Source organism: Silene latifolia, chromosome 9, assembly GCF_048544455.1.
Source record: "Silene latifolia isolate original U9 population chromosome 9, ASM4854445v1, whole genome shotgun sequence".
NCBI lineage: Eukaryota > Viridiplantae > Streptophyta > Magnoliopsida > Caryophyllales > Caryophyllaceae > Silene > Silene latifolia.
In genome coordinates, this window is record NC_133534.1 from 167,319,326 (window position 1) to 167,334,884 (window position 15,559).

The window sequence follows — 15,559 nt, forward strand, 5'->3', positions numbered from 1 at the left end:
TTTTTATCGAGTTCCTTAGAAGTTGTCATGGTGTGCGCCAAATCTTCACAAGTGGCTTCACGAGCAATTTTCTCTTTGAGCTTTTTCACCAAGTAGCTCTTGTATGATACTTTGGCCTTTTGAAGAAGGTCCACCATATCCTCTTCAATGATCATTTTCTCCATGATGGGTGTCAAGTGGTCTTCATGAGGAATAAGGGAAGGACGTTCTTCTTCATGATAGGGTATCTCAAATGTCTCAAGGATAGGCTCCTCAAGCAAGGTGATATTACGAGTCCATCCCTTAGGCTCATCATCATTGTTGCTATCTTCATACGAATCATAGATGGGGGCTACATTTAACTCTTTCTCCAATGTCTCAACATTCACTTCAAAGGACACACCCTCATACTCATAAAGGCTAAGAGTACTTGGCTTACTCAACCTCATATCTTCCTCATCAAACACAACACTTTCATAGTCACAAGAGCTCAAGGAGATTGGCTCTTCCCATTTCTCATTTTCCATATCAAAAGTTACTACTTCAAATTCGCATTCATGCTCAATGTCCAAAGGGTGGTGAGGAGTGGTTTCTTGGGATTTTTTCAATTGGGCAATTTGAATCTCCAATTACTCACCTTGGGCAACAATGCCTTGAAGAACATTATCCCTCTTTTGGCTCTCCTCTAGCATTTGTTTGAAGAAGTTTTGTTAATCTCCCATCATTTGGAGAATCACATTTTGAATGGGTTCATTTTCTTGTTGTGGGTGTGTGTGAAAGTAGTTGTATTGTGGCAATTGAAACTCATTATGGAGTGGGTATTGGGTGGGTGGTTGTTGTGGATATTGGATGTGAGTGTTTTGGTTGGAAAATTTGGGGTAGTAGTTAGGATTTTCATTGTATGAATAATAAGGTAGGTTTGTGTTGACTTGCTCCTCAAACTCCCCATACCCATAGTCATACTCAAAAGATCCACCACATACTCCATATGTCAAGTCTTGAGCCATCATAGCTAAGACAAGGAAACAACTACAAGCATGGAAACTACACAAAAACGGTAAGAACAATCCTTGAGGAACAAGTTCCTCAAGGTGAAAGCACAATTAAAATAGACAAACAAGTAAGAACTTAATCACATAGCACCATCCCCGGCAACGGCGCCATTTTTTATGTGGGTGATGTCGTCGGGTCACATCCAATCAAACACATTTATAATACTCAACAAACGACTAGTTAGCGGTAAGTCGAGGTCGATCCATGGGACGGTGTGCTTTGGGTTCTAAGTCTATCTATCTCAATTTATGCTAGTGTCACGATTTGTTTGGGTTTGTAGTTGTGTCTAGGCTAATGCAAGCAATAAAGTAAAACAAGCAACGAAATAAAGGATGTAAACAAATGATTAAAGGAGCTAGGATATCATGGGGTCATAGGGGATTCATGGTGTTGATCATACAAACATGTTTACAATTATAGGCAAGCAATTAATGTTGTGGAGAAACCGAGTTGGTTTATATCTTACGGTTCTTAGTAAGAGTTGGGTCCCGGAGCCGAATCGATTAGATTGTACAACACCTACAAGTCGACTTACTTTCCTCCTAATCAACTTCTATGCATGGTCTAACAAGACTCGAGTTGGTTTATATCTTACAAGTCAAGTTGAGTAGATAAGATATGGTTGCAAATGCAAGGATTTATAGGCTTAGCATTTCATCAAACATAACATGTGCATAAAGTTGACATCACAACAAGCAAGCAATTTAATCATGTGAACATATTAGATTAAGCATGAATCAATCGCATGTTGGTTTCCCCTAGTTACCCACTAATCCTAGCTAAAAGACTACTCACTCATTATCATGGGAAACATGTCATTAATGGTGTCAAACATCATAACAAGTATAAACATGATAATAGAATGAAGAAATGAACAATAAAGATTAAAGAGTAAAGGAATTGTACCAAACTTGAAATGATCCAAATAATAAAGCAAATAATAATAGAAGAAACTTGATTGATTGATGAAGGGTTGTCAATCCTCCAATAATAACCCAATAATCTTCAATTACCCAATAATAAACTTGAATAATAAACTTGAACAATAATTAAGGAGAGATTAATGTGAGATTTGTGGAAAGATTAAAGAGTAATCTATTCTAATCTACTCCTAATATAATATAAAGAAGGATTTGTTTCTAGCTAAGAGAGATCCTCCACCCCCCTTGATTATTACAAAATGGGGTATTTATAGGTGGGATTCATTAGGTTAACTAAGGCTTAATGACGATTAAGTCCCTATTTAAGGAAACGTCGGTATCTTTGGAAGGATGGGCATCATTCTTGAAGCTTGAAGAAACGAAATTTGTTGTAAGGGAATCCGGGCGTCCAAGGAGGAAGACGGGCGGATTGTTGAGGTGGTGCCCGGGCATCCTCGTGGGAATCCGCTCGGATTTTTTGAAGGAATCCGGGCATCGTCGTGGGTGGGACGCACGGGTTGTTACTGCAGGACGGGCGTCTTGTGGGTAAGTTGCTCGTCTTCTGTGACAGAACCCTATTTCTTCACTTCCTTTTTATTCTTGTGGGATTGGTCTTTAGTTCTCGCTTCCTCTTCATACTAGTCCATCAAATATCGTCAAATAGCTTCCAAATACGCACGAAAGACGGGAATTTCCGCCTTATTATCTCCTTTTCTACAAAACATATGAAATGCGATAGAAAAGCAAATAGGAAGGTTTTGACGGATAAAATGGCCATAGAATGTTATAATAGTATGCAAAATAGGCTCAATTGGGGACTAAATGTGCTCAAATAATGTTCACATCAATACCTTCCATCATAGTTGAACCCGGGGCAAAGTTCATTGGCTAAAATTGTTATTAGCCCTCCCATCACAAAGGTTTTGATTTAAGAAACCCCTTTTGCAAAATCATCATTATTAAAAAATGAAATGGAGAGAGAAAGCTCTACCTTCTCTCTAGGTTTTTAGGGTTTTTATTGCACAATGGCAAGAAAAATCTAAAAAAAATCGCAAAAAACTCAATCAAAAAAAAAAAATCGTTCTAAAGCTAAACTTCAATTTTCTTTTACTAACTGTTCTAATCATAATCTTGATATGGATGCTTCTGAATCATCTCAAAGTTGCCTGCGTATACCTCAATCGACTGATTCTCATAAAACAAAAGAGATGAGTGAAATTGTGGGTATTCCGGTCCTGGATTTGGATAAAGTGGTTGAAGATGCGGCTATTCTTGTTCCTACTGTAGAAGAAGAGCTTGTTTCTGTACCTATTGAGGAAGAAGTTTTTGTACTTACTGAGGAAGAAGCGGTTGTTGTTGTATCTACTGAGGAGGAAGCTGCAGATTCTAGGGATTGGACTCTTGTGCAAGACTCGGTTCCCACTAAGTCTACTGAGACTACTTCTAATGTGAAGCCAGTGTTGCAATTCACAATTGAGGATGTAGCCTCAGAGGTAGCGTTTTGGGAGACAGCTGTTGTTTGTTATGTCTTGGGTAGCAATCCTCCCTGGGAATTGTTGTCGGGGTTTGTCCAAAAACTTTGGGGAGTTTATAAGTTTGATAAGCTTTCCTTCCTCCCTAATGGGGTGTTTCTGGTCAGATTCCCTACAAAGGAGTGTCAAAGTTTAGTCCTTTAGCATGGTTTTCCGATTTTTGACAATAAACCAGTGGTTGTTAAGCCTTGGACAGAAGATTGTAGTTTGATGAAGGAGCGGGTCAAAGTTGTTCCTATTTGGCTCCGTCTTTGTGGCTTACCTTTAAAATTTTGGAGTAAGGCTTGTCTTGAGAAGTTGGCTGGTCTGCTGGGCAAGTTTATTTGAAGGGATGCAGCAACAGAAGATAAGACACACCTAGGTTTTGCTAGATTACTGGTGGAGGTTGAAATAGGTCAGGAATTTCCTAATAAACTCTATTTTAAGGATGAAAAGGGTGTTGATGTTAGCATTCTTATTGAATATGAATAGAAGCCAACTGTGTGTGGTAGCTGTAAGGGTATTGGGCATACCACAGAGATGTGCAAAAATAAGGTTGTGCCTGCTCCAGGTCCAAAACCTAATGCTCCTGTTCCTAAACCTCCCCTTAAGGTTTGGAGACCAGTGCAGAAATCTAAAACTGTTCCTGCCCCTGTAGCTTCACCTGCACCACCTTTTGGAGGGGTCACTTATCATGATTCTTCTCGTCTTCCATCACCTATACCAGTTATTCAACAAGTTACTAGACAAGAGCATAATGACTCAAGGAAGGATATCTCTCCTACCAAGTCCTATGTAGAAGCCTTGAGTCCAACAAAATCCACACAATTGAATGGGAGACTGGTGGTTACACCTGAGATAGCTGGTAATGGATAGTCTTGGTAGTTAGAATGTTAGGGGAATAAATGGGATCAATAAGCAGTTAGATGTTAAAAACTTTTAACATCAGAATAACATTAGTCTCTATGGTTTAGTTGAAACTAAGGTTAAGATCCATGATTTTACTAGTATTCTTCATAATTTAGGATCTCATTGAAAAGGGATTAATAATAGCTCCTATCATCATGGAGGTAGAGTTTGGATTATTTGGATTCCTCAATTATTTACGGTTACTACTCTTCATATGAATGCTCAAGTTATTACTGTTCTGGTTAATGAGAAAGCTACTAGTGATGAGTTTCTCTTTTCTGTAGTCTATGGATTCAATGAGGATAGTGAGAGAGCTGACTTATGGACTCACCTGAGATTTATTAAGTATAATTATCATAAACCTTGGGGGGTCTGTGGTGATTTCAATAATGTGCTTCATTATAATGAAAGAATTGGAAGAGAAGTTACTTGGACTGAAATTGCTGATTTTAGAGCTTGTGTCCAGTATTGTGGACTCACTGATATTAAGGCTCAAGGGGCGTTCTATACTTGGAACAACAAGCATGAACCTCAGTCTAGGACTTTTTCTAGGATTGATAGATTTCTTATCAATTCTGATTGGATGGATTTATACCCTAATGCTTATGCTCATTTTTTACCTGAAGGATTGTTTGATCATAATCCTTGTGTCTCCTTTAGAAGACAAGTGAGGATAAGACCTAAAGGACATTTCAGGTATTATAACATATGGAGTTTAGTTGATGGATTTCATACAGTTGTGCAGCAAGCTTGGAGTAGGCCTGTCAGAGGAACTTTTATGTATCAACTGGTTTGTAAGGTAAGGAATCTTAAACAAAACTTGAGGGTGTTAAATAGGAGCAATTTCTCTGATATTGATAAAGCTGTGGGTGTCTCCAAGGCCCTGTTGGTCAGTCTTCAAATTCAGCTGCACTTTAACCCTACTGATGAGAGTATTAGTATTGCTGAAAAGAATGCTGCTGATTCTTATAGACATTTGAGCAAAATTCAGCATAGCTTTTTGAGTCAGAAGGCTAAAGTTGATTGTTTATGTAATGGTGATGATAATACAAGTTTTTATCATAACCATATCAGATCCAGATAGATTCATAATAGAGTTATGACCATCAAAGGGGACAATGGTATTTCATATCATGACCCTAAGGATATTGAAGATGATTTCTTAACTTATCATAAAGGTTTATTGGGTACTTGCCCTTCAACTATTGATGTCCATGTGCCTACTGTTAGACATGGGAACTTGGTGACACAAGCTCATAAAGATATTCTGCTTGCAGCTGTGACAGATGAGGAGATCAAGGGCCGCTTATTCTCTATTCCAGGGAATAAGTCCCCTGGACCTGACGGGTACACTAGCCAATTTTATAAGGATGCCTGGGACATAGTTGGCAATGATGTGCTATGTGCTATTAAGGATTTTTTTTCTCACTGGTAAACTTTTAAAACAACTGAATACTACTACACTCACTCTCATTCCTAAGCTTGGTAATCCTTCTAGTGTTTTGGATTTTAGGCCAATTGATTGTTGTAACACTTTATACAAGTGCTTGGCTAAAGTCCTTTACAAGAGATTGAGCCAGGTTTTGCCTGATATTGTGAGTGATAGTCAGGGTGGGTTTGTGAAGGGAAGTAACATTGTTGAGAATATTCTTATTTGTCAAGACCTTGTTAGACTGTATAATTGGAAGGCTGCCTCCTCAAGGTGTTTGATTAAAATTGACCTCAAGAAAGCTTATGACTCTGTAGAATGGAAATTTTTAGAACAAATGCTCTATGCCCTTAATTTCCCTCAGAGATTCATTGAGCTTATCATGGTTTGTGTAAGCACTCCTACCTAATCTTTATCTGTCAATGGAGGCTCTTTTAGATTCTTTCAAGGCAAACTGGGTCTAAGGCAAGGTGATCCACTCTCACCTCTTCTTTTTGCCCTCTGTATGGAGTATCTCTCTAGAATTCTGAAGATTGCTTCCCTCCAAGATAGCTTCAGGTTTCATCCTATGTGCAGTCATATGAAGCTTAATCACTTGATGTTTGCTGACGACCTCTTAATGTTTTGCAAAGGGAATGAGAGCTCTATTATGTGGATCAAGAGATGTTTTGCCACTTTTTCGGCTGCTTCAGGGCTTCATATGAACAAGTCCAAGTCTAAGATCTATTTTAATGGGGCTACCACAAGTACTGTAACTAACATTTTGCAGGTTTCTGGGTTTAAGAGGGGAAATCTGCCTTTCAAATATCTCGGCATACCCATCTCTTCCAAGAAATTAAGCAAGAATGAGGGGATGAAATTACTGGATAAACTGGTTGCTAGAACCAGAGGATGGGGGACAAGGCACTTGTCTTATGCTGGTAGACTTACCTTGGTGTCCTCTATCCTGTCTACTGTTCACACTTATTGGGCTAATATTTCCTTGATTCCTAATGGGATTCTGAATAGGGTGAATGCTATCTGTAGGAATTTTTTATGGGCTCGCAAATCTGATTATGGGAATGTTAGGTTTATTTACCTCTTATTAGACTCCTCTAATAGTGAACTAATTAACTTCTTAATTATTTGTTCTTTAGATCTAGTGCATGCATAACAAAATAAGAGATTTATAAGAAAAATAATGTCCCTTACATTATGAGATGGTTCGAAATATAGGGCACAAGTAAGGTCACCTTCCTTCACTTGTTCTTGAGCTCAATATGATGGATGATCCTCCAAAATCCCAAAGTAGAGATCCTCCTTAGATTCCAACCAAGACTTATCCCTTAAAATAGTATATTAATTAACTAGATTAATAAACTAGTATCCTTAAAATGATTCTAATATTATTACTATTACTACACTAGTAATCTTGTTGTGATATAAGAATGGATGAACAAATGCTTGTATATCTAAAAACTTGTTTTAGAAAAATGAGAGAGTATGTGAATGTTTGCGTGTGTGAGAATATGAATGAATTGGTGAGGTAAAAAATGAGAACAAAAGTCCTCATAAGAGGAGGTCAGGCGGGGTAGGAAGAGGCCAAAAGGGCATCTTTGCCTTTTCCTTTTTGTCTTCACAATGCATTAGGTGTGTAAGCTAGTATACTAGCTATGATGATGTTTTATTTATCTCATAAAATAATGTCATCCACACACCCCTAATACTCCCTCCATTCAGTCCATATATCATATAATGGACTACCATTTTATTTTGTCAATTTGTCATTTATCACACAATATATCACATATTGTATTTTACATGTTATTAATTAATTTAATGCATATTTATCACATAAATATCATTTTACAAATTAATTAAATTACATACAACAAATTGACTAGTGATACTTGATCACATAAATAAAATGGGCCAGTTAATTATAATTCCCAACATCTTGTAATTATAATTAACCATTCATTCATATCTCTATTGTTTCTAAAACAATAAACAATTTTAGTAATAAAGCATTTTTATTACTAAAATAAATCTTATTTAATCCCATTACAATAAGTTATCAATATTCTCTCTCACAAGTAAATTGTTCAATTTTAAGAAATTGATTACCTTGTATCGTCATACAATTAATCAATTTATCCATTAAGGGAGTTGTCCTTTAGGTGTGACCTTAAGGGATCAACTGACCACCACCGTCATACGACACTAATGTCAAACTCTAGTCAGCCAATCATTACCGATTAATGATGATCAGTTGATTATATAATAAATCATCCCTCACGTATTCTTAATATGAGATTTAATTATGATATTAAATCATGTGATCGCACTATTGTTGAGGACACATTTTCCAACAATCTCCCACTTGTCCGAGACAAGTGTGCGTCACCAATTCTCTTGTCCTATTACAATATCTCACTCAATGCAATGTGTCTCTCAGGTCGTTCTTGCATTTGATCATATCTTGAGTGGTTTCCTCGATCTGGAGAGTAACTGTCTAACCGGAATTATCTACCATAGATACCTTCCGAGCGTGGCCACGTATTTCCAGTTCACTACTCCTCGAGTGGCCTTGAGATTTCAAACAACCCTGACAAGGGGTGGACAATTCCTATCGCACTATTCCGTTTGTTCAGCTACAGTTCATCATAACCCAAAATATACCCATTTGACCTCATTTACGACAGTCGTAGAGTATAAATCAAAGCTAATCAGAAATTTGTGCTAACTTGGGCGAATAGTCTCTAGTCAAAAGAATTGACTCATAAGAATACTATAGTAGCTCTTGCCACGACCAGGCTTTATGAATTACCAGAACTCTATAAGCGGTCACTGCCCGATAGAGTGTCCCATACAGTCTGCCTATGTGATCGACTAGTCATCCCATATGACTCTATGGCACTTGAACTTGCCATCAATCACATCACACTCTAGTCACTTCGAGACGTCACCTCATATAAGTAACTAGGGGCGAATACCATGTCAATTCAGTTCACTTTAATGGGGTTCAATTTGTCTCTATAACCCATTTGGATATAACAAGGTAACGGCTGAGTTTAATAAAACTCAAACGATAAATGCGATTATCACATATGAATAGCCAATACACTATTACTACTTCATATCTTATAATCTTTAGTGTACCTTTTACACTAGTTGAATTGCAATAAAAGTTTGGCAAGTGGATATACCCTTTATCCATATATTCCAACTTTGTCAATTGTTATTTCCTTCGTTTCAATGTTATATCTAATAACATGAATTTATCTAAGTATATGTCTAGTCTTCTAACTAGACTTAGGCTCTTTAACTTGAAAGATGCTCCCACTATTATCTCATAACTTGTGATAAGGTCATTTGTAGAGGGAGTCACCCTTAATCCCTACGTTGACCATTTTATCACAATTTACTTAGATTCCTTTTATAGTATTTGCAAAGCGCGAAACTAAAACACCTTTTTAGTCTCTTACTCCTTAGTTAATAAAATTAGCCTAGGATTTCTACAAATCATTTTCAGTTTGGAAACTAAAGTTTGTGCAACCCTTCAACACCTAACTTAGTTTATCATCCAAACATATGAACGAATCCTTAATTCTTCTCAAAGTTTCCAGGATGTTCTTTAAGGCTTTCACAAGCCATATCACTAGAATTATCTTATTATTGACTTATCTTGCCCTAGCCATATATCACATAATGGCATGTGCGTCTGTTGGCATACATGATTATTCTAATGGCGGAAACATTAGCAAACGATTTCATGTAATCAACAACTTAATAGGTTCAGTGAATGACTATGACTTCATCATAGTAATTCCACTTCCATCAACATGAATAACCCATTCAACCTTGTTGATGTTAAACAGATATGAAAGATCTTATCCTCATAAGACTCTCAATTCTATGCCAATATTCTCTCTCATAGATTCAAAATCTAGAATGCTTTGCATCCTTTTCCAAGTCTCCAATCACTCTTTCACTGAAGAGATCATTAGTACATTATTCTCAATAAGTAATATGTCATCAACATATAAGACATGGAAAAACAATTCTAGCTCCCACTTAACTTCATGTATAATCATGATTCTTCAATCATGTGAATGAAACCATTCACTATTATCACATGAACGAAAAGTATAATCCTTTAATGCTTGCTTAAGACCATACTAGGATCACTTAAAAAAGCTACGCATAATATGTTAGGATTCTTAGATCTTTATCTAAGGTTTTGTGTTCCAAACACATCCTTCTCTAAATTCCCATTTTAGAAAAGTGAATTTTATTTGCCATTCTTCATTAAAATGAAAATGCGGCAATTCCTAACATGACTAATTTTGATCAACATCTTCATGTCAATCTATGCATTTGAGTACTCTAAAGCTCTATTTACCTTTAAAGAGACCCTCGCTTTAAAGTAAATCTACTCTTGAGTAACAATTTTCGGATTGTAATGCTACGGCTCGTATGTAACAAGGTCAAAATACCATCACTTTCACAAAGTAATATTTTAACCAATAAGACATGTGCGATAAACTCCCACTGAACTATGATCCTACTCTATCTTTATAGATTATAGTTCGACTATACTCCCATTCTATAGTTCCATTACTTTCACAAAGTAACGCTATAGATATGTTTGTAACGATCCATCTACTCCCACTCTATCTCTCAGAAATACATCTATCTTCTTGAGAGATATTTTTGTGAGTTACAAACATATATATGGTGTAGTATTAGTAGTTTATCTAGACTATGCATTAGCTTTCAAAAGGTCATCCCTATTATGGCAGTTTGATTCATGTAATATACGAGTCTTATCCATGTCATCTGTTTAATAGACTCTCTATTCTAGGTAGCTCATGGTTGACCATCCGTTTAGAATTATGTGTCCGTATGGTATCGTAAATCCCTACTTTATGAGTTCAATAGCTCATCACAACTTTATAATTGATCTTACATAAGTAAGTTGTTACTTTTAGTAACAATGACATAAGGAGAATCAAATTCATAGCTTATGGACATATAATGATCCAATCATCATAATCGTCTATTTGATCAATTTGAGTTGTTAATCTAATGTTTCACTATGCAAGTAGTGTATGAAGATAAATTTTAGAACAAACGATACAATAAAGCAAGTGACTTGGGTTGCAAACCAAGTCACCAATATCCAAAATACAACCCGTGTTTAAAGGAAACAAACAAATTTCCAAGTCACACAAGGAAATCAAAATAGTTCTAAAATTTCAAAGTTCAACATGAAAATAAAGATAAAGAAACATAAAGCCAAGCTTCCATAGATCTAGCTCCATGGGCGGCTACCTCTAGCTTCCCTCAAGATCTTCTAGGCTTTCTTTTCTTTTCCCTTGTCCTTGCTACGATGCCCTAATTACAATAAAAAGGGTAATCATCACAACTTGTATCAACATACCAAAGTTGAGATCGAAACATAAAAGATAGGGATAGTTATATACCTACTAGAATAACCTTTCCAGCCTTAATATCGCCAAGATATTTTGAACAGTTTCTCTTCCAATGCCCAACATCACAACAGTAGTGGCACTTGTCCCCGGATGAGGCATTGTACTTGGGCTTGGAGGAACTAGCTTCACAAGCTTTTGCTTTGTTCCTGTTGGGAGTTCGCTTCTTTCCCTTGTTCCCTCTTTTCTTGAAATTCCCTTTGCTCTTATGATTAACATTGAGCACATCCTTGGTGGTGCTAACACTTATCCCCATGTCCCTTTCGGCTTGCACATCGAGGGAAACTTTCTTGTTTTGCATATTAAAATTCACCCTGAATTCAACATATGCCTTAACTTTGTTTAAGGAGTGAAGAATTCGATCAATGACGAGTTCCTCGGGAATCTCTACCTTTTGCATTTTTAAGGTCTCAACATGCTCCATCAACTTGAGCACATGAGGACTAACTTTTTGGCCCTCCTTAATGTTGAGATCAAAGAATGCGGATGCCGCCTCATATTGAATGATCCTTGGAGCTCGTGAAAACATGGTCACAAGTTTCGTATAGGTCTCATGAGCGGTGCTAATCTTTATAGCACTTCTTTGGAGTTCGGCCTCCATTGCAAAGATCAACACATTTTTGATCGCGGCCGACTCCTTTTGGTAAACCTTATAGGCTTGCCTAGCGGCAGCGGTGGACCTAGCATTAGGTTCGGTGGGAGATGCCTCGGTAAGGTAACGAAGCTTGTCGTCACCCTCCGCGGCCAAGCGAAGTTGCGCGTCCCAATCGGCGAAATTGGACCTATTCTTTTCTAACTTATATCGATCAATGAAGGATCGGAGCCATGACACATTGGTGAGCGTGTTGGAACTAGTGGTTGCGGATGTGATTGGAGTTGCCATTGCAATTGATAAAACGATTTTGACTACAAAATAGGAAGTGAAGGAATTAATGAACATCTATCATTTTGACAATACTTGTAAACATTTTAAACAAGTTTTAACATTTATATAGTGACATCCACCCAACTATTATAAATGTTTCCGAGATCCAAATTCATATTAATACGGGTACGGTGAGCTGAGTCATCCCTTATTAATATAACTCGGTGGATTAACCTCTTAATCGATTCTACTTCTAGAACTCTCGGTCGATAAAAATTACTCTAATTTTCATCTTTAGCCCGGAACACATGCGACAATGGTCACGAATACTTCCGTTGAGCTCAATCCAAATTTCGATGTAATAACATTTTATTACCCACTTACCCAACGTAACAAGTTTAGTACCCCTGAGCCGAATCTTCCCTTATGAAATTGGGATTCATGGTTTCTACTATTTGGTAAGGCTAATTCTCAATTATTAAATGTGAGAGGTCTTGTCAATTTATTATCTATCACGTTTTAAGTGAACTAAAGCGGTGAACTACGATAATTATAATTGACACGGTCGATGACTCGATATGATATGCATGTGTTGTTATGGCGATTTGGCAATGCATGTAACATATTAAAAGAAATGCAAAGCAATAATAAAAATTCCTAGTATGGCCTTTCTAAAAATAGAAAATCAAATAATCTATTACATGTTGGAAACCAACTCCTTTGGTCCCTTGAATCTTCAAGTGGCACGCCTCCCAAGAACACCGTCTTCGTCGGATCACCTTTCCGAATGGCACCGTCTTTGAAGATACTCCATAATTACAAATAATAATAAAAATACAAAGCTATTCCTATTATACATTTGTAAAATGGATAAACTAATAAAAATAAAAGTGATACGAGATCACATTAAATTACAACCGAATCAATATTCCCTTACATTACGGGTAATATTGATTAAAACTAAGGCCATACTAAGATAAAATTACATAATTCAAAATTATATAAATAAAAGACATTCAACAATTGAAATATGCAGCATTATAATATGTGTCTATCATGCCAAATTATCTGCCAAATCGCCCTATTTAACTTATATTGTACATATAACCCGGTTTTATGGAAATGCGTGATCGTAACTTCTTAAAATCACAAATTAACACTTAAATCACATCTAAGCTCAAGTTAATTATCCTAACACTCTTAGGACTCAAAAATTAGTCATCACTCAATTTTTGACAATAATTCAACTTGATTTAATTTTTATGCTCATTTTTTTAACTTAAAATCATAATATTAATGAAATAAATCCAAATTAAATTACAATAATTTTAAAATTTGAATTTTAAATTTTTGAACATTCTTGAATAATTCTATGACACTCATAATGTTAAAAATCATGGTTAAAATTTTCGAATTAATTTTGAAAAAATATAGTTGCATTTTATCAGTTTTATCTCATAAAACATCTAAAGTATCCAAAAATCAATCCAATCAATTTTACAACTTTATATCTGACAATTGGGATATTTATACAACTTAAAATAATTTTCTCATGCCATGCAATTCGTTTTAGATATTTATGCTAAAATAGTCACTATTTATGCCATTTTGACTCTAAAAATTCATAAATCATGCTAAATGAGATCATTTCATCTCAAAATTTACATACACTCTTTAAATCATGCATGTGACAATATATTAAAATATTATGGCCTAGTTCGAAATTTTACTATTTTTAACCATTTTACCTCTTTTAATCCATTTTTATCTCATAAAAATCATAAATCATGCAATATTAATCCAATTAATACGAGATTTTACACACAACTTGTAAAATATGCATGTGAGGTCATATAAAATTTTCAAGGTCATAGAGTAAGTTTAACCATTTTTAGTCATTTTAACCTCCATTTATGTCATTTTTACACTAAAAATTCATAAATCATGAAATATTAATCACATTAATATGATATTTTACATGCAATACATAAAATATTCATGTGAGGTCATACTAAAATACCATAGCCAGTAGTGAAGGTTAACTTATTTTAGTGAATAAAAGTTCATTTTACTCATAAAAATGTAATAAAATCACTAAAAATCATTAAAATGAGCAATAAAGTTCCATAAATCATAAAAATGACTTAAAAACACTTTAGGTCCAGAATATATAACATGCATAATTATTTCGTGGCCTACTCTTATAAATCACAAATTTTTAGTTTTATATGTTAACATTTTTACTCGGAAAAACAATAACCGATCATGCATGCAACATCCTATGCTCTGATACCACTTGTTAGGTTTATTTACCTCTTATTAGACTCCTCTAATAATGAAATAATTAACTTCTTAATTATTTGTTATTTCGATCTAGTGCATGCATAACAAAATAAGAGATTTATAAGAAAAACAATGTCCCTTACATTGTGAGATGGTTCGAAATATAGAGCACAAGTAAGGTTCCTTCCTTCACTTGTTCTTAGGCTCAATATGATGGATGATCCACCAAAATTCCAAAGTAGAGATCCTCCTTAGATTGCACCCAAGACTTATCCCTTAAACTAGTATATTAATTAACTAGATTAATAAACTAGTATCCTTAAAATGATTGTAATATTATTGCTATTACTATACTAGTAATCTTGTTGTGATATTAGAATGGATGAACAAATGCTTGTATATCTAAAAACTTGTTTTAGAAAAATGAGAGAGTATGTGAATGTTTGCATGTGTGAGAATATGAATGAATTGGTGAGGTAAAAAATGAGAACAAAAGTCCTCATAAGAGGAGGTGAGGCCGGGTAGGAAGAGGCCAAAATGGCATCTTTGCCTTTTCCTTTTTATCTTCACAATGCATTAGGTGTGTAAGCTAGTATACTAGCTATGATGATGTTTTATTTATCTCATAAAATAATGTCATCCTCACACCCCTAATACTCCCTCCATTCGGTCCATATATCATAAAATGGACTACAATTTTATTTTGTCAATTTGTCATTTGTCACACAATATGTCACATATTTTATTTTACATGTTATTAATTAATTTTATGCATATTTATCACATAAATATCATTTTACAAATTAATTAAATTACATACAACAAATTGACTAGTGATACTTGATCACATAAATAAAATGGGTCAGTTAATTATAATTCACAACATCTTGTAATTATAATTAACCATTCATTCATATCTTTATTGTTTCTAAAATAATAAACAATTTTAGTAATAAAGCATTTTTATTACTAAAATAAATCTTATTTAATCCCATTACTATAAGATATCAATATTTTCTCTCACAAGTAAATTGTTCAATTTTAAGGAATTGATTACCTTGTATCGTCATACAATTTAATCAATTTATCCATTAAGGGAGATGTCCTTTAGATGTGACCTTAAGGGATCAACTGAC

At 35.2% G+C, this 15,559-nt stretch overlaps 1 protein-coding gene across 1 annotated transcript; it reads left to right on the top strand.

Moving 5' to 3' along the window:
- Positions 1-4,586: 4,586 nt before the first annotated feature.
- On the top strand, positions 4,587-5,456 carry LOC141601860 (uncharacterized). Its single transcript, XM_074422166.1, has one exon. The coding sequence runs from the start codon at positions 4,587-4,589 to the stop codon at positions 5,454-5,456; it is 870 nt and encodes a 289-aa protein (XP_074278267.1).
- Positions 5,457-15,559: the final 10,103 nt, after the last annotated feature.

Coding starts and splice junctions, on each gene's coding strand:
- LOC141601860 (XM_074422166.1), top strand. CDS start 4,587: ATGAATGCTCAAGTTATTACTGTTCTGGTTAATGAGAAAGCTACTAGT.